Here is a 23,845-nt window from a genome sequence, read left to right as displayed (position 1 = left end):
GGAAAATAAAGTACATTTGGCGTATGCGGAAAGCATCTGTATTAGGCTTATAAGGAGTTTCTAGAGAAATCCTATGAGTGAACAAAGTGCGGACTTTGACATTATTCTACAATGTGAATAAAATTTCAAAAATCTTACAAAGCTCATGGAGAGGCTATTTCGGGACCAGTTAGAATTCATATAGAATTTTTTTTTTCATATTAATTATGTGAGAATAGATATTCTATCATTATTCGGACTATATGGAAATGGTTCGCAGGAGATTGAGATAAGCAGCCGCTGTTCTAAGTACCTAGAAACCGATACATTTGGTAGCTCAATAATTTTTGTTCAATTAGGATAAACAAATTTTTCAACTCACTGTGGAAAAACTTCGAATGGATAATTCCACCATTTTTCCAGCTGTGATTGTAGCCGGCTGCTTGGTCATCGCGAGAATAAGAATTATAGCCCTTGAATTTTTCGGTGGAAGTTCATGCCAGGGAATCATATATGCAGTAGTTCCAATTTTTTCACCCTGAAAACAATCCCAAGTATTTCACCATAATATGGAAGAGTATGTTTACCTGTTGAGTCAGCAGTTCACCAATATAACAAAATATAAAAATGTTGAAGGTGAGAGACACTAAGAGAACGCAGTAGGTAGCGATACATATCGCGGCATTCTGTTCAAATTCGTCAGACAATGACATTTCAACCCACCTCCACAAATTATCCAAATAAATTTTTCCCATTACTGTTATAAAGTAGTATCCAAGGAAACAAATGTGTATGATGCTACCAACGAAGTCGATTAGACAGATTTCAGTCAAAATCATTTCAACTTGGGCGCCAAACCTGGAAGAAGACATTGCCTCGTAGAAAAATCATAATGTAATGAAATTGACTTACTTAAGAGCTCGCAGATGAAGGTAAATGATCTCTGCCATTCGTTCCTCCACATTTTTGCTTTCATCTGTCCTTCCCCTCACCCAACTCTCCAATCTTGATCTCACAATGTTGAACTGTCCACATATATGGAGAACAAATAGACCAGCAAGACCGGAACATCCGATGGTAATAGTGTTAGCAACGAATGCAGAGACGTACTGAATGGTAAAGACTATTTCATATGCCGTTTTAGTTTGGGTAGAGAAGAGTGGCTCATAAACAGCATAAGATAGCGGTCGAATTGTGATGTTGTCAGGAGTGACAAAACTGTCCATTGAAAGTGGCACGATCACGCTGTGGAAAAAACCCCCGCTGTACATAAAGACAGCGTCCAGCAAAAAGATGAACCGCCCGAATTTCGCTTTCATCAGCATGATCTCTCGCTCGTCTGAATGTGCAACTCTTCTCCAATCGACATCCATGTGCTCGAGACACTCTCGAATTTCCCGTTTCTTCATCACCAGGATAAAATGCTTAATGATGACAATCGCGTGAAAAATCAACGGTCCAGTCATCTTCATCTTGCGCTGTGGATCTTTCTCCTTTAAGATGGTGTGAAGTACGGCAGGAACCATGGCAAAAAAAAGCAGGAAGCAGGAGAGGAAGAAGAGAATCTCGGAGAGTATTTTCTTGAGAATGTGAGCGTCGCTTCGAGTTGGCCAGATACCGATTAGCGTCAGGAACCAACGATTCAGCTCAGTACTGTACTTCACATCCGCTTTTGAACGTTTTGAGGGCTTGGGCACTGTCCCAAGAATTTCCACCTTGTCTCGCATTTCCACTGGAGTGACTGTTGATACTCGACTGGGGATAGAGAGAAATATTTCAAGGAAAGCGCGTGCGTCAGCTTCATGACGATTACCTTTCCTGCACTGTGAAAAACCCAGGTGGCTCGATGATTATGAAGTTAAATTACTTCGTAGAAGGAATTATCACTATTTTTTCTTGCGCTTCATCGGAAGAGGGTGGAAAGGGAAAGAACCGACCTTCTCGACTCGCAGAACGAATATTTTAAATGTCTTTTCCAAGATTTCTGACGTTAACAGATTCCATCCGATATAATAGAAATTTTCAGTGAAATTTCAATGGAATTGTCACTTTAATATTTAAATAACGAGCTCTAGATAAATTAACGAAAACCACCGAATAGAAATGGGTGAAAATAATGTACATTTGACCTATGCGGAAAGCATCTATGTTAAGATTATAAGGAGTTCGTGGAGAAATCCTATGGCTGAACAAGAACATTATTCTACAATGTGAATAAAATAGCGAAAATCTCACAAAGCTCGTGAAGAAATTGTTGAGGGACCTGTCCCTGTTGAAATTCATAAAGAAATTTTTTTGAAATATCAATTATGTGAGAATGGGGATGCCATCATTGCTTGGATTATATTAAAACTGTTCGCAGTAGATTGAAATAAGCAGCTGCTGTTTTGAGTACCTAGGAAACGATGGATTTGGTAACTAAATAATTTTTGTTTAATTAGGATAATCCAATTTTCAACTCACTCCAGAAAAACTTCGAATGGATAATTCCGCCATTTTTCCAGCTGTGATTGTAGCCGGCTGTCTGGTCATCGCGAGAAGAAGGATTATAGCCCTTGCATTTTTTGGTGGAAGTTCATGCCAGGGAATCATGTATGTGGTAGTTCCAACTTTATCGCCCTGAAAACAATCCCAAAGATTTCAACATTATGTGGAAGAGCATTTACCTGTTTACCTGTTGTGTCAGCATTTCACCAATATAACAAAATATAAAAATGTTGAAGATGAAAGATATTAGGAGAACGCAGTAGGTGACGGTGGCTATCGCCGCACTCTGTTCAAATTCCTGAAACAATGACATTTTCATTCGCCTCCTCATATTTTCCAAATAAACTTTCCTGATTACCGTCATAAAGTAGTATCCAAGAAAACAAATGTTCATGGTGCAGCCAACGAATTCAATGAGGCAGACTTCATTTAAAATCATTTCAACATGGACACCGAACCTGCAAGAAGACATTTGTCTTGAAGAACACTTGCAAAGTAATAAAATTGACTTACTCAAGACCTCGCAGATGAAGTTGAATGATCTCTGCCATTCGTTCATTCACATTTTTGTTCTCATCTATCCTTCCCTTGACCAAACTCCCCAATCTTGATCTTACAATCTTAAGCTGTCCACATATATGAAGTACAAATACAGCAGCAAGACTGCAAGCACCTATCGTAACAGTGTTAGTAACGAATCCAGAGAAGCACTGAATGGTAAAAACTATTTCATACGCCGGTGTAGTTTGGGCAGAGAAGAGCGGATCATAAATGGCATACGCAAGCGGTCGAATTGTGACGTTGTCAGGTGTGACAAGAGTCCCTAACGAGAATGGCATGATGGTATGAAAAAAAATACTACCACCGTACATGAAGCCAGCACACAGCCAAGCAATGAACCGACCAAATTTGGCCTTCATCAGCATGATCTCTCGGTCATCGGCATGTACAACTCTCCTCCAGTCGACATCAATGTGCTCGAGACACTCCCGAATTTCTCCTCTCCTCCTAAACAGGAAGAGATGCTTGGTGATGGCCATTAGGCAAAAACTCAACGGTCCAATCATCTTCATCTTGAGTTTTGGATCTTTCTCCTTTATGAAGGTGTGAAGACTGGCGGGGACCAGCAGAAAACAAATCATCAAGCAGGAGAGAAAGACGAGAAACTCAGAGAGTATTTTCTCGAGAATGTGAGCGTCCCTTCGAGTTGGCCAGATGCCGATTGGCGTCAGGAACCACCGATTCAACTCAGTACTGTATCTCACATCTGCCTCTGATCGCTCTGAGGGGCTGGGCACTACCCCAAGGATTACCACGTCGTCTCGCATTTTCACTTGAATGACTGTTGATACTCGACTGAAGATAACATTAAATATTCTAAAGAAAGCGCATGCGTTTGTTTCATGACAATTAGCTCCCATGCACTGCGAACAAGTCAGCTGGTTTGATGATTATGAAGTTAAATTACTTCTTAGAAGCACTTATCATTGTTTCATTTTTATCCTTCACCTGAGCGAAGAGGAGGGGAAAAATCGAACCCTCTCCACTCATAGAACGAATACTCCAAACGTTTTTTGCAAGACTCATGTCACATTCAGACATTTACTATAATGATAGATAAGAAGACTGAAAATGTGAGATAATTATCATTGAACTATGTTTGGAAATCATAACAAACGGAAATTTTGTGAGTACTGTTGAGCAATTTGAAAGAATGCTGTATATTTTTGATTCCTTCTTAATAACAATTAGATAATTAGATAATTATTCTCCTGTTCATGTTTAATATCCAATAATCCTACGCAATAGTAACATTTCAATCTATGAGGGCTCGCAGAAGATTTAAATATGCAACTGATGTTCGAATGACCTGTCAAATGAAAAGTATATATTTTTAATAATTCAATTGTTTTCATCCCTTGAGACCACTGCAGTCCAGTGGAGAACTAGACTTACGGTACAAAAACTGTTCAAAGACAAGGCAATCATTCTGCCAGCAGTGATGGTGATAGGATGCTGAGCTGTTGAAATGATCAAGGTCAGCTCCACTGTTTTTTTCTCAGAAAGTCTGTACCACTCCAGCATGTACGTTGTTTCGCCAACTTTTTTGCACTGACAAATTTTGTTTGTACTCAGAATTATTTTTTTTAAATGCGTCCTTATCCCTTTGAGTACCAATCAATTAATTCAAAGGAAGTTCTTTCAAATAATATTGTGTGATCTACTATTAATTCAGTACTTACTTCTTCTGTAAGGAGTTCTCCGACGTAACAGAAGAGAAAAATATTGAATACGAAGGAGATGAGAAGAATTGTATAGGTGGTTATTCCGATGGCATCTGCCTCTCCCCATTCCATCATCAAATAATAACCGATGAAGCAAATATTTAGAGTACATCCGCAAATTTCTACCAGGCAAATCTCACGGAGTATTTTTTCTGTACGAATGATGAAGCTGTCGTGCGATGGAAATATTGATCGATTAGTTGAAAAATCATTCAGAATTACGAAGGAAATGTTTATAAAATGAATTATTGGATTGAATATAGATTATCTCACTCGAGAGTTCTCACATGTTGATCAATGACCTTCGGAAACCTCTTACCAGCCCCTTCATCCACTAGATCCTTCAACCACATGATCAGGATCTCCAATTGTCCGCAGGCATGCATCACAAAGACCACCGCAAGACTGCATGTAGCACTCGTAATTGAATGCATGACGAAGGCACAGAAACAATGAGTTGTGAAGACAATCTCATAGGCAGGACTTTCTTGTGGATCGAACAGCAAATAATGACTTGGATAAGCGAGAGGTCTGATTGTAATATTTTTCTCATTTTTACCACCAACGGACACGTATGGCAATATCAGAGCGTAAAACAGACCTCCGCTGTACATAAAACCAGCGCAAATTGTTGATCCATATCTTCCAAATTGTGCATATGTCAGCATAATACGATGATCACGTACTGCAACAGCTTTCTGCCAATCAGCTATCATGTGTCTAATGCTTGTGGCGATATTCCGACGCTCGATGAAGAGAAAATAGTACTTCAAGATCCCCATGACGCAGAAGCTCAGTGGACCCGTGAGTCTCACTCTCACTGCTGGATTTTTTATCTTCACAAATGCGAATAAACTCCCCGGAATTATTAAAAATCCCAGCAGAAATGTGCAGACACTCATCAGGAAAATGCTTGTCATTTTTTCGATAGGCGTTTGACGATTGGATGGCCACAAGCCCAGAGGCTTTAGTAGCCATCTGATTATCTCGATTGCGTGCTCCACGTCTTGATTTACTCTCGTGTTTTTACTGGGGGCCTCCAAGCTCATCCTTCTTCATCGAAAAGTCATCGACCACTAGCTGATCTTTCTCTGATGAGGCTAACTCAACTCTGCGCTTGCGTTCAAATGATTTGATCAATTCTGCATTTTAAAGTTCTCTACTTCTAATTTCAACCTTTTCCCGGAAAACTGCATTATACTTTAATGAAAATTAGGATGATTACAGATGATTGAGGGAATTATTTCAATGACGAGGGTCAGAAGTTTGTGGGAAAATAGTAGGGAATAGTCTTCTGGTAGCTTTTCTGGGAAGAGGTTGAATCCCTTCTTGTATTTATGAAAAGAAAAAAAATCATGTTAAATATTTTTACTATGGAATTCTTCGCGCAATTACATGCACAATTATTAATACATGAACTAATTCGACTTCATGTAGGTGGTGTTAATTATACTAATCATGAAGACTATACGACAGCTCTGAGGAAGTTTAAATAGGCAGCTGATGTTTTAACGACCTGTCGACAGATGTAATTTCAGTGGTGAGCAATTTATTTATTCATTGATGTATTTAATTCTATAAAACTCACGTCGGCGAATCCTTGTAGTGAAACGTCAAAAAGTTTTCCGGCTGTCAGCGTCACTGGTTGGTTGGATCTGATCATAATGAACAGCAGATTGTGCACCATATGTTTTGGCATCGAGTGCCATTCCAAGTCGTACGTGTATTCACTAATTTTGGAGCTCTGATAAACAGATTTATTAGTTATTCATGCCGATTGTGGTGTATTAATCGATTTACCTGTTCCTTCAATCGATCTCCGATGAACGATAGGATGAAGACATTCACTAGAATTGATGTCATCAGGACTACATACGTCACCATTCCCAAGTAATTTTTCTCACCGAAATCCTGCAAATTTTTTCTGTGAAACTCATAGAGATTTTTTATTTATGATGGGGTGATATTTACCAGAAGTATTCCGTACTCCAGGAAACAGATTATTATTGTACAGCCTACCATTTCGGATAGAAAGACAATGTTGAGAGATTTTTCAAGCGTCAACGCATATCTGGAATTAAATTGGGAGTTTTTTTTAAATTCATTAAATTATTAATTTCTCTTTTTAATTCGACGAGATGTTAATTTTTTTATTTTCTCTTCGCTTGATATTGGAGTCTAAATAAAAATATTATTTTGTGGCAACTTAATTCGCTGGAACTCAACAAATGTTTATCCATTTTATTATTCATGATATTCTAATGATGCGATATATTAATTTTGATAACGCTTACTTCATAGCAAAGGTATGTTTATCAATAACTTGAGTGAGCTTCTGCAGGACCTCTCCCTCAACGGTCTTTCCCACCTCATCCAGGTGTCTCCCAACAATCTCAAACAGGCAGCACGCATGAACGATGTACGTAGCAATTAAACTGTAGATCCCGCAATTGGTCGAGAGAATTAAGCTGCTGATGATGATCTGCGTGACGAAGAGCATCTCGTAACCAGGTGAATCTTGAGGTACGAAGAATACGTAGTCACAGGGATAAGGCAGTGGTATCTGCGTGGTATTATCAGGTTTGACAATTCGTTCAGCGACAAGAGGCATGACAATATGATAAGGCAATGCCCCACCATAGGAAAGACTCAAATAAGCAACTGTGAGAAATCTCCCAGTTTTTGCATTTTTTATCATTACTTGTTTGTCCTCATCGCAGCTGACGTTTCTCCAGCTGTCCTGTATCTCTGCAAGACACCACCTCAATGAATCCTTGTTAATGATCATGGTCCAGAATTTGATGAGCGCCAGGGAGTTGAACACCTGTGCAGCGATGATCTTCATGAGCTTCGTCAGGTCTTCGGCGTCCCAGTACGTATAAATCAGGTGGGGAACCAGAAGAAACAGCATCAGCGAAAAAATAATGATTATCTGAATTGTCACCAGGAAATTACTCAGCGCTGTTCCTGATCCATGAAGCGGATAAATTCCAATCGGTGTCAGCAGAGTTCGAGATATCTTCACGACGTAATTAATATTCGTTTCGCAATCAGTGTTCTTGTATTTTGTAGGAGTTGTTTCTAGTCTTTCCATTTTGGTGGGATTGACGGTTGGAGCACTTTTGAGGTAAATCATGGGAATCGTCAGTGAAGAGGCTATTCTCAACGCTTGCGCTGTGAGCTATCAACTTTTGTATTCAAGAAACTTTGAAAAACTATTATCATAATGACGGGATTGGGGAATAGTGAATTTTTCAGATGTTGGGGTGAACGAAGCAAAGTGGAACGACAGCTAAAAATGCTCGAGTTGTACTTTCCATGGATTGAAAAAGGATCGGAGAGACCTAACTCCTCATTTTCTTTATAATTATATTAATCAACAGCCGTGGGACATTTGTGTTCGGCAACGGACGCCCCTCAACATCATTTCGTCAGATTCTGTAATTAATAGCTTTTCAATTAAGGGCCATTAGTATTCGAAAACTCGGAAAATTAATGAAATTTTAATCATATTTTCATGTTCCAGTGATTTCAGACAATTTTCAACTAAATGACACTGAATAAATAGGAAATTTTTAAATAAAATAAATATAAAAAAAGAGAGTGTTTTATCATTTGTGTTTAACCCATTCGTGTTGAGTGCAATCGTAGTGAATACATTCAAGATAAGGTATTTTTTATCGCCTCGGTCACAACCACTTGTCAGTAGTTTCCACCCTGTGAATGATCATCGGATCATCGATCCATGCGATTCAGTTCCGCAGAGGTAGTTACGCGATTTTTTTTTTCCGCCTCGCGATTTGAATTTGTCAATGAAAATGTCTAATAGAGGTAATCTCCACGAATATATTAATTTCTTCTCAATTATAGATAAGAGAATGTAGTCATTAGTGACAGACAGAATAAATTGGGTATTCTGTTATAATTTCATTAAACAATTAATTAAATTTGTGGCACGAAGAGGAGAAAATCGTAATTACCTCGAAAATCAAAAGTGAAAATCATGCATTATGTAATTATTAGTTTTAATTTAAATACGAATTTTAAAATGGATTTGTATTTTCTTTTGGTTGCAGATGGATTGTGGAAACTGCAGAAGGGGACGAGGACGATGTTCCTGGGGGAAGTGGTGGGTACTGGTGTCTTGATCTTCATCGGATGCATGGGGTGCATCGGCTCTCTAGGACGCAGCCCACCACCTCCCATGCAGAGTGCATTCACATTTGGTTTAACCGTCAACATGATCATCATGGTAAATTTGGAGAAATCGGAACGCAATATGAATCGATTTGATATTTTATTTTAAGATATGAATTAATTACTCTGTGCAGATGCTGGGGCACGTGAGCGGCGCTCACTTAAATCCCGCAGTGACAATCGGTTCTATTATCATTCGGCAGAAGACCATTGCCACTGGATTCCTCTACATGATCGCGCAATTCACTGGTGCAATCATTGGATATGGATTACTGAAGGTGCGAATCCCTCAAAAATAATTATTTATCCTAAAAAAATAACGGAAAATGGATTAAAATGATAAAAATCTCAAACTAGTTTTCGTGCCTGAAATCGGTCAGGATATTTGAATAAAAGAAAATGCTATCGAATAAAATTAGTCCTCCGTTCTTGTGGCTGTTAAATAAATGATCCTTTTGTGACTTGAAATAATCGCAGATGGTGACACCTGATTTTTTATTCAACGACGGCTTCGCTGACTCCAAAATTCCTCTCTGCGTTACAGTAGTTCATCCAGGAGTATCAAAAGTCCAAGCAGTCTTGATAGAAATGCTGTGCACAGCAATTGTTCTCTGCACGGCATGTGCCACTTGGGATTCTCGATGTGCCAATACCAATGATTCGGTGGCCATGAAATTTGGATTAGCTGTTGCTGGTCTCTCCTTCGCTGCGGTAAATTTGCAATTTCAATATCAATAAATTGAAACGTAAAAAATCGTAAAAATCTTAACAAGATATTTTTTTTTTGCAGAGCCCATACACTGGATGCAGTATGAATCCCGCAAGAACTTTTGCACCGGCTTTTTTCAATGGTGCGTGGGAAAATCAATGGGTGAGTTTAGCCAAAATATATCCCTACAAACATTTCCAGAAAGGAATTTTCTATTGCGAATAATCTAATTTTTACGAATCACCTGAAAATTCCTCTGATTATGCCGCGTGATAAAGTAATCGATCGATTTATTTTGCTACTATTGATTCCCTATAATTGATAAATACCTGCATTTTTCGCAGAAATGTTGTGATTTCGTTATCTCTACGATCGATAAATCATTTCCGCGATAATGGCATTATTTACCCGCAATAATCAATTCCGCATTCTCAGCTCAGGATAAGACATGTAGTTTTAAAATTAATTAAAAAAGAGCTCAATGAAAAAATCCTGCAGTTAAAAATTTGAATGAAAATTTAAAAAAAAACCTTTTAACTGATTTTTACAGATTTACTGGATTGGGCCAGTTCTAGGGGCCCTCCTAGGGACTTATACCTATCAAGTGTTGTTCAGTGTTCCCGAGGAAAATCCTGAAACACTGGAGAACAAAGATGTGGAATTATCACTCGTACAGGATAAAAGTGGTGTCGATTCATTATGACCAAGTGCTCTAGAATAAGTCCTATCGTTCAATTAGTGTCACTATTGCTAGTCATAATTCTTCAATTAAGTACAATTTTACGTACAAATTATACTACAATTGTGTTCAACAACGGAAGGATTCCATATCTACATTGTAACTGGTCTTTCCATAATTATTATACAAGAGTAAATAAAAAAAAATATAAAACATGACAATAGATTTGAATTCTTCATTCAAACTCTATCAGTAGAATTATGAAAGAGCGACTTGACTCTGCCATTCCAGCGGCTATAGATGAAATCTACAGCTATAGACTACAATCTATAATGGCGAGAAACTTCAGTAGAAATGCTGTAGATCGATCTACACAACTTTTAGATGGCTAAAAGAGAGGTACAGAGTAATTGAGAGGCTATAGCCTGAAAGTTTGGAATCTACCTCAATCAATTATTCATGTGCTCGCCAAAGACTCGTCTATACCCCTACAACGTGCAATCAACTTTGGAAACTTTTTCAGAACTTCAACTTTTAATCTACCATACGAATGAAGCTCTTGCTATTCATCTATCACATAGATGTAGATCAAAGCTTGACCTTTTCAGACCTGAGAATCAAAATTCAAAATCCAACTGTCATTAATTATGACTTCATACCGATAGTCAGTGAGTCCGATTGGCGATATCTACATCGACGAATGACAATCGAGTGTTGAGTAGTTCTTTTGATTTACTGCTTTGCTGGCAGTCGATAATCAACCGACTCTTTTTTTTTTTCGATTTAGAAAAACTCGATTTTCTCGCTTCCTATGCGTCCCAGCGCAAAAATAAGGTCATATTCGTTTATATCTCGGCGAGACGCATCCATTTCACATATAGTGAACTCAATTTGAGCAAATTTTTTTCAGTTTATAAAAATGCGAGTATCTCGCTTTCTATGGGTCCTACCGCGAAAATAAAACCCACAATTTTTTGCTAGCATTCATCCCATTTTCATCCCTTCATTTCACCCCTAACCATGCCTACAAACACCATGTTTATACACGTACCCCTTCCTTAATTCCAGCTTCATCCTTACACCCACCGTCTACCTTCACGCATCTGTCCAACCCCTAATTTAGCCATTCACCCTCCCAACCCCATTTATTCGTAGCCCCCCATTGGGAAATTATCCGCCCAAAAGTGCCGCTCCTTCGTTCGCTCATGATCACTTTTGCCGTGAAACTCATTTTTGCCTCTCCGAAATTGAGAGGGCCCACTATCGCCATCTGCCTAATTTTAGTTTCCTTAAAATTGCCAGCTGATCGCTTCGTACTTGCGGACAAAAATTACGGGCATTCAGTGCCTCGAATCTCTCCAGGACAAATCGCGAAAAATGTAATAATTGGTAATTTTTGTGAGATTGTTGAGACCACACTTTTATTCTGAGCGTGTTGTCTAATCGTCCACGTGCTTGACTGACACGCGACGGCTTGGGTTCGATTCCAGCACCATTCATTTTTTTTTAATCAAAATAATTCCTATTTTTTTTTTGTAAATGGTTGCTCAATCGAAATATCGTTTAAAAATGTTATACCTCCTCGATTCACATGGTCCCCTGATACTTTTTCAAAAATTTCGAATTGTTCAATTTCGGTGAATGAGAAAAAAATTGGAATTATTTTGATAAAAAAAAATGAATAATGGCTGGGATCGAACCGTAGCCGTCCGCGTGCCAGTCAAGCATCTTCTTGATAAGACAACGTGCTCATTATAAGAGTCTAGTTTCATTAGGGGTATATGTTTTGAAAAAGTATCGTTTTCAAAAATTGCGAATTTTTCAATTTCACTGGATATCTCCTCGATTTTCAAGTATTCAGTTTTTATACGATATTTCCATTGATTAACCATTTACAAAAAAAAAATAGGAATGATTTTGATAAAAAAAAATCAATGATGGCTGGGATCGAACCCTAGCCGTCCGTGAGCCGGCCAAGCGCGTTGCCCATTAGACAACGCGCTATTGTAAGAGTATAATTTCATTAGTAGTATATCTTCAATATATTGACTAATTTTTTCCATTTGAAATTTCACAAGATGTGGCTTCCCCCTTCCGCTCGTTCTACAGCCGGCTAAATTTCAGTTAAACAAATAAAAAACAAAGAACATTCGTACCGCAGAAAATAAAATTCACCCCAACAACTTGATGGACACCCCAGCATTGCGTGTAGCGCCCTCCCTCTCTTGGGGTGCAGTACTACAATACCACTGGAGTCACTCAAACCCCTAGAACTGAGCCTCTACTTTAGTCAATTCTCCTTGCTCTCAACAATTGACCTTGGCCTCCACGACGGACAAGGGGATCAGATACTTCCGCAGGAAATCCTGCATACACTCCCATGACCCTCCATTCAACTACAACTCTTTGTCGACAATTCGGCAAAACCCAGGTGTACAATTACCCTTACATCTGGACAACTTGTTTACATTCGATACGAACGACCCATCACAAATGGCCACCGCCCTATGCGCAATTCATTTTCATACATGAACTCACCTTGAATCGAAAGTGAACATCATTATGTATGGAATAATTCAGTTATTCTGTTGTTGACCATAACAACTTTCTAATAGTTCTCTCTTTTCAATGGGCTCGCCATTTCTTCCGAGGGGATTATTATTTATGATGATTTGTAAGTATCCACGAGGTGAAGAGGGTCTTGAGTATTGAAAACCTATTTTTAAGCATTAGAATATTTTTTTATCATCCATCTTTTTGTGCCCGAAGTCTGAGAGGATGCTAATGGAAGCGACGAGAACCTTCTAGAAATGGTTACCGGGTCACAAAAGCGAGGATCGATAATCCTGGGTTACCAGAAAATTCTGGTCTCTGCGTCAGCGCTGCATCTGCGCTCTGTACCATCACATTTTTTTTATCATTTTTTTCTGCAAAGATATGAGGTGTAAAAATAGAATTTGTGGTCGTCGTTGATTATGTCATGCACCAGGTATCAATAACATTGTTTACATTAAGGTTTTATTCCAAACAAGGAAAGGACCTAGTGCAGCTTTTTTATTTTATCGGAATGGATATCCTATCAATTATTTTCATATTCACTGATTTTAAGGTGCAGCAATCGCTGCAATATGGACCTGTGAGGTTCTCAATTGAGACGCAGTAGATGGTATTGATTTTCATTGCACCCAGCGGTGGAACACTCTGGAAAATGGAGAAGCCAATGGTTGTCAGATTTTATCGAATTGGCAAAATATGAAATTACTGGTTTCACTCTCGTAGTTTTGTGACTGAAGTCACAAGTTATTGGATACCTTCACCAAAAAATAGGTTTCTCAATGTGTCTCATTAAATAAATCAGATAAATTCGACTACGCAGTAGAATAAAATTTCTATTGATCGGGAGATGGGTCAAAGTCGAGGTCAGTTGTACTCTTTAATTTTTGGCTCAATTTTCAGTAGTGAACCCCGAAATGTTGCTGTTTGAAATATCAAATATTTCAATATTCATTAACATTGTTTCTCTGTTCAAGTAATTTAAACAATTAATCACATATTTTTTTTATATTATTCCTACATTAATATTTTTGGTTGCATACTGAATGTAGGTCAACAGAAGTCAATGCCTCTGTCAGTAATAAACACCAACTCCCAAAAATTCAATTCTATTTTTTTCGGTGGAATTGCGTCGTAACAATTTCTGCCAACGGATCGCCAAGAAAAGCAAACAGCGCCATTACTCTCCACTAATTTGCAAGACAATTAAAAGGTTGGGCAGATGGTTAGAAATACGCAGTAGACAAAAAAACCGTTGGTTCCCCTTCACCATAATCCGATATCAAACCGAAAATTCAACTTTCTAATCATTCCCAGAAATAGCGAATTAGTTATGCCTCGATTTTTTAACAAACAAACTTCAACAAATAATGGCAGTTCTTGAGTAACCATGAATAGGTCAAGATTTCAAGTTTTTAAAAAATAAAATTCAATAACAAAGTGGTAACCTGGGATAAGAGCATTTTTTCAAGATCATTTTTTACCCAATATCTCCGGATTGAAGAAACATAGCGAATTTTTCGAATAAACATTTTTTCCAGAAAAATATGAGATCTACAAAAAAGGTATCTTCGAAAATATCAGTCCTCCTCCATCTCCGAGAAATCCGGTAAAAACAATTTTCGAAAAAAAAATGCAATTTAAATCCACAACTTGGGAACAGAATTCAACGGTGTTGAATGGAATCACGATAAATTCGGTAACTGCGTAGAAATTTAGGGAGAGATTGGCCGTTCGGTGTCGGTTATACCCGTAGTATACGAATACAATGAATACAAGTGTTGAAAGAGAAGGTAATTGTGTTGGGTATGGTGTACGTGACGGTTGAAACCGCCGGGTTCTGGGTGAAATGGTGGACGTGCTAGAATCTTCCTCAACACCGGTTCAATCAATACTTTACCCGGTCACACATTTTTCGTAAAAACCCAGTGAATTCTCCGACAATTGTGCGATATTTTCGTATGATAAATCATAAAAAAATGGTGGGCTTTTTTTAAACCGTCATTTGTGATAAGATTTAATGTTTTTAATGGTTTATGGAGAATGTGCGCAGTTTGTTTTGAGGGACCTGGGATGGAACATTCTGGAAGGTAGTGCGACTGGGCCGGGGGCTATATAAGGCGGCCGGCACTGCCGGCATCTCGTATTCGTAAACAAACCACTGCAGAGTTCAGATCATTTTTTCAAACACCTCAAAACGTTATTCATTCAACGTGTATATTGTACATTGACAGTATTTCATTAATACGGTGATACAATGTAGAAACGGCGACGCAGTGCGGAGCGCGAGCATTTGCCGTGAGTATTTTTTTTGTCATTTTCTTTTTTTTTTGGATATACTTATTCCATTTTCCAGCAACTAAAGACGACGCAATACGGCCTTGGGAGGTGGGGCAATTCCAATAATTAAATTAGCGGTTGGATAATTTTTTTGACTGGATGTCGACAAATTGGGATCCGGAATTATTTTATTGTTATTGTTATTTTCAGCGGGGATGATTTGATAATTATTATCGTCGTTTGCAGATGTTTTTCAGACATCGATTGAGATTTATTTTCTGCTCATTTTTTTGTCAATTTATTCGTCTTTTATTGGGAGCATTTGGATTTGAGATGAAAAAACGAAAGATTTTAATGGAATTCGTGAATTTATTTCGCGCTTTTTATTGAATGAGAGATTATTTCTCCTCTTCGGTTGTAATTACATGTTGTTTAGCCTCTTCAGGTTTATTAGCTGCTGGGGTTCCGGTCTTGACGATGTTGACGATCCTCTCGGTTCCCGCTGGTGTGACATTCTGAAAATAGAAAAATATATTAAATTACATTTTTCGAATGAAGCCGCGAAAAAGTCTTTTGATGTTTCCGTTGATTATTCAATTTTCGAATTTTGTTGTAAATTGATTTTTTCCTGTGCGTCTCGCTACAATAAGATGTTTTAATTGTTTTTTAGAGTGCCCTAGTGGCTTGGTGCTTGAACAATCCGTACTTCAATCAACACCTGTACCAGCTGTGGCGTTAGATTTTCGTTTTTAATCCGATGATTATTCAATATCAACACTGAGCTGGATTAATTTCTAGGTAAGACTGATTTTTAAAAAATCAATGCCAAAATAATACTGAACCAGTGACGAATAATAAATTAATTAGAAGATAAATTAATCAATTAGTAATTTTTCAGAAATAATTTATTACCAATTGATTAATTATTCCGGCAGAAAAGGTCAAAGGTGGCTTGTCATTTCCACTGAAATTATTAATCACTCTTTCAGTATTGAACGTTGAGGAATAAAAAAAGACCTCTTTTAACCGAAATCATTGTTTGTCCCTCAGAGCTTAAAATTTCAATCGAGATGTAGCATCACTCCTTAAGAAACCGATCTCATAATCATCAGAAGAGAAAAAGGATAATAAAAGATCGTGATTAATAAAAATCGAAGGACAATCGAAGGGAAATATCATCGGGCTGTTTAGCCTGGGCCTCGGCTCTGTGGGGCCCTGAAAATTCAACTAATCGGGGAGGAGTGGGACTACTGAGGGGTGAAATTACCTTTCTGGTTGCGGCGATCGTGAGGACCCCATCGGAGGAGAGGCTCGACGTAACACCCATTGGGTCGTGTGTTGAAGGTAACACATAACGTCTGATAAAGTGACGGCTTATGAATCCGTGCTCGTCCTTCTTCTCCTCGTGTTTGGCCTCGACGATAACATTATCATCGACCGTCTTCACGCATATCTCATCCGGTGAAAATTGCTGCACATCTAGTATCACCTGAGTTGAAAAGTAAAAAAAAAAACAGAAAAGTACCATCACTGGGTCAATTTAACATCGCACATCTGGAGAACCTAGAAACTGAATACAGAGTAGGAAAAAAAAAGGTTAGCGCTGACATTACGGAGTATTTTTAAATCCTACGTAAATTTTTATGAGAATTTTCCTAAAAAAAAATACTTTACACGGATCTAGTCATACTTTACATCTGCACGAAGGTCGGCAGATACCTGGGTCTTGCGAGCTCGCTCGCACGACAGCAGGTTTTGCAGTCGGAATTTAAAAAAATCTGGTATTACGTTTAGATGACTTTCACGGTTTAACCAAATAATTTTCAATAGTATTTCAACGTACGATGTGATTCTGAGGTACAACTACTTGTGTGATTGCTGTTTCATTATTTTCAATAGATTACATACAAGTAGGGAAATTGATGATGATTTACTTGTGCGGAGTTTATGCTGAAAGGAGGAAGGGCATATCGCCATGTTATTTCATTGAGAATTACGATTTTATTAAAGACAGGGATATGAGGGCCTCGCGCATGCTGAGCGATTACTATCGGTTAAGGACTGAAAACTGAAGCGATATCATTTGTTTTTCTTTTATTTCCAATGATTATTCCCATTTTTTTTTCAATTTCGTGTAGATGTAATCACTCAGTAATGCGTATGTGAGAGAGAAAGCGAGAGAAAGAGCGGTTGACACCTTCGGTTGCGTCGTTTTTTGGCCGTCGGGGTTGTAACGCATTTATTTTTCTATATATTGTACTTTAACAACAAGCCGACGTTTAATAGAGAAAGTATTTATCGTTAAAAGCAGACCGGGGTGCCAGGGGGTGCCGGGGCTCCGACCCCTGGACTCGGCACGAGATCGTGGCTTGACAATATTTTGTAAAAGGGGGGAAAATCAACTTTTAAGGATCATTTTGGGTTACTATCGAAGACTGAATTGCTGAGGAAGATTTTTTTTTTTACAAAAAGGCAAAATACTGACAAAAAAATAGTAGACGTAGGGGGGGGGGGAGGGGGAGTCGAATCAATTGTGAAAATAGCTGGTACGACTGTGATTTTGTAAACAGGATTTTACATTTTCCCAAGGCACTTGCGATCTTTCGAAATTATTGTACATTCTGGAAAAATTATTCAAATTCGTCATTGTTGTTACAACAAAGTACTTGAAGAAAAAAAACTCAGCGCCCCCCTCGATGAGGGGGGGTGGAGCTGGGGGCGGGAGGTTTGCTTGATTGAAATGAAGTGATTTTTCATAAATGAGAGATTGCAGATCCATTCCATGAATCATCTAAAATTGTATCGATCGAGATCATAAGTGTATTGTATCATAGACTCGCTTCAATTGTAAAATAGTTTAGAAATCAACAGATTTTTTTACACATTCAATGAGTGCATAAGAAATATTGAAGAATTTTTGTTTTTTTATTGTAAAAAAAATTCTGTTTACGAATACCAAATCATTTGACTCGTATCGTTAATCGATCTGAGATCTTGAATTGTTCCATCGAATTCATAAAGATTTATTTGGAAGATCAGTGAAATCGTGGGAAGAGAAATTACTTGATCATCTTTATCGTACAATCTACGACGCGTAGTTATAGATCGGCGTTTAAAAATTAAAAAATAGTCGAGTTGTCACTAAGTTACAGACCGGCAAATAACAGATTCGAAAATCATTAAGTGGTAGTAGAGAGTTGAGTTACTGAGGCGTTTTATCCAGTTACCTAACGAGAAAAAAACTAATAAAGGCGAAAAAAACAAACAGCAAAAAAAAAAGAACTTTGAATAGAAAAGCAGCACTAATTCGAGAAAAAAAAAACCTATTAGCCAGATCTTGAATTACTAGATCATTGCATCCAACAAATCAAGATAAACGTCAACAAATACTTAATTAGAAACAGGTATAAGCGTACTAACGAGCTCATCAGGTGTTTCGAGCGTGAGGAAATCACCTTCTGAGGGGAAACTCGTGTCGTGGAAGTACCATTGAGTACGCAACGTCGTACTTCAGTACTTCCACGACACGATTTTTACAACAAAAAAAAATCAAAATTACATTGTAAGAGAATTTAAGAGATTTACTGATCAGCTTTTTTTTTCATTACAAAACATAAATGACTTGAATTTGCTAATGGCAAATTAATTGAGTTGTCTTCTGAGTATCGGGGAATCTATTAGTGGACTTTCAAGGTATACTATTAGTTTTTAAGCGATCAATCTTTGTGTGTTGTATCCGTTGTGGCATCTCCACGTTGTCTTTCTTTTTTTTAATACTATAGATTACTTTTGTTGAATATTTTCATAACTAAAGTAATTTGACTGGTTTGATCATCTCTTTCTTTGATACCTTTACTTCTCCTCTTCATTTGCTTTTCTCATTTTTTATTTGACAGCCTTATTTTTTTTATTTCAATTAATTATCTATCGACTACAATATTTGACTCAGGAAATTCTGCAAATTTATTAATTTAGCTTGGCCTCGGACAATTTTGGGTTTTTCAGTCGCTCAGTTTTGACTGGGGGATTGCAAAATCCTGAATTGTCCACGTTTGAATTACGACGTTGGATCTGACTATTTTTTTGCGATAATTGGTCAATTATCGAGGTGAATTAAGCGACTCTCACTGATTCTATTGGTCTTCAAGACCCATATTCCGATCTTCCATTCAAAAAATAAGAAGAAAAAAAAATAACAAGGAGAGAAAAAAGGGACGATTGAATAACTAAGATTGCGATCTTCCATAACATAGCATTCTCCGTTTTCTTTTGAATTGTGCCTTATTATTTAACCAAGAAAAAAGAGTAGTGATTGTTTGAGAAATAGTCGAAGCTGACGATTCCTGTTTCTTCTAGGATTTTTCTTCATGAAGGACCCCAGAAGAAACAGGAATCGTGTCCTCTGAATCGATTTCAACTTCAGATAATGAACAAAAATGATAAATGTCATCAAGCTTCCAGCACTCGAGATTCCAATTCCACAAAAATCTGCTAAAATATTGAAATTCAATAAATTTAATTTGAAAAATTTTAAACAACATCGACATTGGCCAGTATACAATCAGGAGTTCTTGATTCTCAATTAGAAATAACGACTATTCCTGATAATAAGACTTGAATTAATTGATTATTGTAGTCATCTCATAAATTGCCGTCTAAATAACCGCAAAAAATACCACAGAATATCGAGTGATTAAAAACGAAAGATTAATTATTGCGTAACCATTCACTACTCGTTAAGAACCTTTGAGATGCAAATAAAAAAAAACAAACAAAAAAACCAAAAAAAAAATGTAGGAGCTCAATCTCCACTTGAATGTTTCCACTTCTGTAACCTAGGATTTTTGGATACTATCGCGATAATAATCATAGATTGAGACATCTTATATCTATGCAAAATCCATTAGATATAACGATAGTTGTTTGTGATGATAATCTCGATAATATCTTAGGATAATCGGTGATCCGATCCACTTGACATAATGCTTACTAAGATGTTCAGAGTTTTCGAAATTGATAGAGAAGGGAAAAGCGACGAGATTGAGGCGCATTAAAATTATCAGGGAAATATGAAAAATGGTCAGTGTTTAGAGTAACAAAAATCGGCGATTACTCACTTCAAATTTGTCTTTGTCACACTGAATAGTGCTTGCACCACCAGAATTTTGTCTCGCCAATGTCCTCCATGGTCGGTAGTACCCAGGTGAAGTGAATAATGGTCGTGATCTACCAAGCCCCAACGATGAAAAACTAGTTAGCAAATCATCGCGGCTCAAACCGCTTCCGAAATGCTGATCGATCAATCTCGATGCAGGCCGATCGAATTCCTCCCACCAATCACGAAACATCAGTGGAACAATAGACCTTCAAACCAATAGATCAATGAATCTCACTGCGTGCGATGAGTCTAATTAATACATATTGCGATTAAAATACCGTCATTTCTCATTAATCGAAGGAGAAAAATAATATCAGAAAATTGTAAAAAAAAAAGTCATAATAATTAAAATGGAAAAAAGAAGTTAGGGTAAGAAATGAAAAACAATCGGAAGGCGATCAAAATCTAAATCCTTCTGACTATCTCTCCAATCGCTATTTGAACACCCCTAGATTTAAGGAATAGGTATTATTGGGCTGGATTAATTGAGAATGAAGATAAGATACTTAAAGCAGATGAAAATCAAGTACAACGGTTTAATTGACGGTGGAGATGGTATCTTTCAACTATCAGGAGAGAGTTAATATCGTAGAGTTTGAGACGCGGCAGATGTAGCACTAAGTCCAGATCGTTTGAAAACTATTAGTTTAAGATAAATCAACTATATCACCTGGATTATTAGGATAACTTATGGATTACGGATATCACTATGATAAAAGTCTGGAGTTGTACCGATTGGGGTTTTCTTTGATATTTTTTTTTTTTTATTCGGTAATCATCAACACCTGTGAGAGGCATCGGTACAATCGCGAAGAATTTTGAGATCGGATAACAACTGATAACCGATCAGGCGACCGCACAATTAATAGTTAAAAATTCTAGGTGTAAGTTATAATTAATATTTGAGATAGGAGTAAGCGAGATTGAGTAAATATTTAGTTCGGTACATTTCAACTCCTACTTAACATTTCAATTCAATCGGTGAATCTTCTTGTTTCTTTTTTTTTATTTTGGCTATTATGATTTTTAGGGGACAAAATCGAGATGGATTAAATCTCGTGAGACAATCTACCGATCAATCAATAATTATTAAAATCCCAACGATTATTTTGATGCTTTTTGCGATTATTTTTCTATCCGATTACTGAAATGAATATTTTCTATGAATAGTCTAGACCAAGGTAGATGGGATCAAGAATGCTAAATTAATATAAATTAATTACCTCATTAATGCCCGTAAGCTCCAATTATCGTTTAATCTTTATCTCAATTCCTTTGTCGTGCCTGATATTGAATTTTTAATTAGCTTATTATTATTCCCGTGAATGCTGTGACGAGTTACAAAGAATAAGGGTTAACGTTAGGAATTGTTAGTTGTGCGCTGATAATAATGCTTACAACAATGTGTAAACAATAACGGGGGAATCTGGGGGTGAAGTGGAACGATGGGGGAAAAAAAGTGGAGAGAGAAAAAAAAGAAAAACATAAGAAATATCTCAGGTTACATCGAATAAGAGAGGTCACAAAAATTCCATCTTCCCCAGAGGAAAATTCATTAGACTTTGATTTTGAGTTTTATTTAAGCACATGGGCATTCGAAAATGGCGACCCCATCAAGCAGCAAATTCCATTCGGAACTGAAACGGAATGTTGAAGAATTAGGGAAACCCGGAATTAAGCACATTTTCAAAACTTCACGAACACGAGACTATACAAAATCAATTCACTTCCCAATTTTAATGATCAATAATAGATAACACCACAGATCACGTGTGCATCCACTGCAAGAACACAGACTTGCAATCGCGAGGGTAGAGGGTTTCCAGAGTATCTTACGATGCTATTAATTAATTATCGAATAATGATTGATGTACCTCAATTACCACTAACTAGTCTGTAAGAGACGTAATACCTAGGATTAGATTTATTGTGATAAATTGATGAGACTCATCGTTACGTACATTGAGAATGACTCTGATGAGATTATTCCTAGGGAAAATTCAAAGAGACAAGTACCTTTTCACCGGCACAACTGATTCAGATCGTTTGATGGGGGTTCTTTAAATAGGCAGTGAACGCCTTGGCTCTCAGGAAGTTCCATCCCACTCATTATGCTTTTCAAAAGCACTGGATATTTCGCGATGCTAATAATATCAGTCCAGATATAGGTGGATGAATCACCGAACAGAATTTTTCAACTGACCACTTGAGACAATATTTTGTTGAGATATTTGGTGACACAGCTGATGATATCACAGCACTGGGAGTTTTTTGAGACACTTGGCCAAAATATTTGTTGATACCATTCATGAGATATTAGGAGACAGCATTATCTTTCGTGATGTCTATATTTGGGGTGCGTGAGGAAGTCAAAAAAAAAAATAATAAAAACAAACACTCTTCACGTATTTAAACTTGATGTTTTATTGTAGCATGTTTGTAACACCTTAACACTTGTCTCGCATTGAATTAATCATGAGTACTTTGAAACTTAATGCAGAGATTACTAACATCGATTGATTGTAGTGTTCGATTAGTCGGGGTATGGCTGGTGTATCGAAGCCACATTTGGACAACTTAAAATCATTCAAACGGAAAACAATCTTGAACAAGAGCTAATGAAAAATAGAGGAAACATTCACTGATTTAGGAAAAACAAGGAGATGTATTAATCGGGAGACATTATAATAAATACTAAGGGATTACTTTGTTAGGAACTTAAGGGTCCTAGATTATGAGCGCTTATACCATATTGAAAACAACTCAAATTGCAAAATTAATGAACATCTAATGGTGATTACAAAAAACAAAATATAATAACATCTGAAGAACAGAAATCTGTGAGAGGTTTTGAGGCTGAAGGTTGTGTTAAACTCCTAAACAGTGGTTCTGAATTGAGAACCATTCTATTTTATTTTCGACATCTCAATGTTATTTCATGGGAACTGAAAATCATACGTCTGGTACTGGATAAAGCGGCTGATGTCTTGAACAGCCACTACTTTAGATTTTGTCAGGTGATGCATTTTGATAGAATATAAATTTTCCGGTGCGATCAAGTTATTGCATTTGGTCATTTCGTGGAAAATAATTGCAGTCATCTGTAACTTAGTAACAAGCGTTTAATGTAACTCGATGTCAAAATGATTTTGCAGAAGATAAGGTAATGATATTTATTGATAGTCTCGCTAAAAGCGATGCTGTAAACACCTTGATGATTGTAATTTCTGAACGGGAGGTAATAGATGTTACATAAACAAGAACATTGAATACATTTTTCTTTAAACTACTGTACTCATGCACCATTTGTAATTGACAAAAGATTTATAGTGATCGAGGGAAAAGAAAACATCAATAAATATGGATTTTGAAGGATCAATTATCCGTTCTCTTTTGTGATATTATTTTACCCTTTACCCTTTATTCCAGCATTTTTTCATTATGATCATTATATAGAAGACTTGGAAGGATGAAAATACAAATAAAACATTTTTTAAATGATTGGATTGTTTATTGAT

At 37.2% G+C, this 23,845-nt stretch overlaps 5 protein-coding genes and 2 long non-coding RNA genes across 15 annotated transcripts in view; 3 read left to right on the top strand and 4 right to left on the bottom strand.

Moving 5' to 3' along the window:
* LOC105269763 (aquaporin) overlaps positions 1 to 10,544 on the top strand; it is a 53,183-nt gene extending 42,639 nt beyond the window's left edge. For 3 of the 4 annotated variants that reach the window (XM_011310260.1, XM_011310262.1, XM_011310261.1), the window contains 5 exons: positions 8,828 to 9,003; positions 9,083 to 9,226; positions 9,426 to 9,659; positions 9,739 to 9,819; positions 10,208 to 10,544. In XM_011310260.1, the coding sequence (XP_011308562.1) occupies positions 8,828 to 9,003; positions 9,083 to 9,226; positions 9,426 to 9,659; positions 9,739 to 9,819; positions 10,208 to 10,360 (788 nt within the window). In that variant the 3' untranslated portion in view covers positions 10,361 to 10,544. Of the gene's footprint in view, positions 1 to 8,451; positions 8,583 to 8,827; positions 9,004 to 9,082; positions 9,227 to 9,425; positions 9,660 to 9,738; positions 9,820 to 10,207 lie in introns of those variants that run through there. The other variant, XM_011310263.1, reaches the window with a different exon arrangement.
* Positions 87 to 1,908, bottom strand: LOC105269758 (odorant receptor 67c-like). Its single transcript, XM_011310255.1, has 5 exons — positions 1,793 to 1,908; positions 892 to 1,734; positions 567 to 837; positions 362 to 517; positions 87 to 292 (listed from the first exon to the last, which is right to left on the bottom strand). The coding sequence occupies exons 2-5, from the start codon at positions 1,704 to 1,706 to the stop codon at positions 239 to 241; spliced, it is 1,296 nt and encodes a 431-aa protein (XP_011308557.1). The 5' UTR covers positions 1,707 to 1,734; positions 1,793 to 1,908; the 3' UTR covers positions 87 to 238.
* Positions 4,196 to 5,825, bottom strand: LOC105269759 (odorant receptor 13a-like). Of its 2 annotated transcripts, XM_011310256.1 has the most exons (4): positions 5,025 to 5,825; positions 4,710 to 4,920; positions 4,423 to 4,578; positions 4,196 to 4,336 (listed from the first exon to the last, which is right to left on the bottom strand). In XM_011310256.1, exons 1-4 carry the CDS (start codon positions 5,798 to 5,800, stop codon positions 4,283 to 4,285), a joined length of 1,197 nt encoding a protein of 398 aa, XP_011308558.1. In that variant the 5' UTR covers positions 5,801 to 5,825; the 3' UTR covers positions 4,196 to 4,282. The 2 variants fall into 2 exon arrangements, with proteins under 2 accessions (XP_011308558.1, XP_011308559.1); XM_011310257.1 differs by lacking the exon at positions 4,196 to 4,336 and having other exon boundaries at positions 4,498 to 4,631.
* Positions 6,176 to 7,862, bottom strand: LOC105269760 (odorant receptor 13a-like). 2 transcript variants are annotated; one of them, XM_011310259.1, is made up of 6 exons: positions 7,453 to 7,862; positions 7,046 to 7,314; positions 6,723 to 6,822; positions 6,552 to 6,662; positions 6,340 to 6,495; positions 6,176 to 6,267 (listed from the first exon to the last, which is right to left on the bottom strand). In XM_011310259.1, the coding sequence occupies exons 1-6, from the start codon at positions 7,843 to 7,845 to the stop codon at positions 6,217 to 6,219; spliced, it is 1,080 nt and encodes a 359-aa protein (XP_011308561.1). In that variant the 5' UTR covers positions 7,846 to 7,862; the 3' UTR covers positions 6,176 to 6,216. The 2 variants fall into 2 exon arrangements, with proteins under 2 accessions (XP_011308561.1, XP_011308560.1); XM_011310258.1 differs by having other exon boundaries at positions 7,046 to 7,862.
* LOC105269761 (uncharacterized) lies at positions 7,596 to 8,084 on the top strand. The gene is made up of 3 exons (XR_892472.1): positions 7,596 to 7,638; positions 7,699 to 7,927; positions 7,998 to 8,084. It is a non-coding gene; the product is annotated as an uncharacterized lncRNA (long non-coding RNA).
* A 2,291-nt stretch (positions 10,545 to 12,835) lies between the features above and the next one.
* Positions 12,836 to 16,291, top strand: LOC105269748 (uncharacterized). Of its 3 annotated transcripts, none has more exons than XR_892470.1 (6): positions 12,836 to 13,010; positions 13,106 to 13,325; positions 13,446 to 14,871; positions 14,943 to 15,187; positions 15,840 to 15,967; positions 16,220 to 16,291. It is a non-coding gene; the product is annotated as an uncharacterized lncRNA (long non-coding RNA). The 3 variants fall into 3 exon arrangements; XR_892471.1 differs by having other exon boundaries at positions 12,852 to 13,010; positions 13,446 to 13,755; XR_892469.1 differs by having other exon boundaries at positions 13,446 to 15,187.
* On the bottom strand, positions 15,207 to 23,728 carry LOC105269749 (protein lethal(2)essential for life). 2 transcript variants are annotated; one of them, XM_011310240.1, is made up of 4 exons: positions 22,289 to 23,728; positions 20,287 to 20,533; positions 16,437 to 16,658; positions 15,207 to 15,684 (listed from the first exon to the last, which is right to left on the bottom strand). In XM_011310240.1, coding segments are annotated over exons 1-4 (588 nt in total). In that variant the 5' UTR covers positions 22,291 to 23,728; the 3' UTR covers positions 15,207 to 15,567. The 2 variants fall into 2 exon arrangements, with proteins under 2 accessions (XP_011308542.1, XP_011308540.1); XM_011310238.1 differs by lacking the exon at positions 15,207 to 15,684 and having other exon boundaries at positions 16,289 to 16,658.
* Between the last annotated feature and the right edge of the window lie 117 nt (positions 23,729 to 23,845).

The sequence above is a fragment of the Fopius arisanus genome, unplaced genomic scaffold (assembly GCF_000806365.1).
Source record: "Fopius arisanus strain USDA-PBARC FA_bdor unplaced genomic scaffold, ASM80636v1 scaffold00074, whole genome shotgun sequence".
NCBI lineage: Eukaryota > Metazoa > Arthropoda > Insecta > Hymenoptera > Braconidae > Fopius > Fopius arisanus.
Note: the sequence above shows the minus strand (reverse complement) of the source record. Positions and strands in the feature narration are given on the sequence as shown.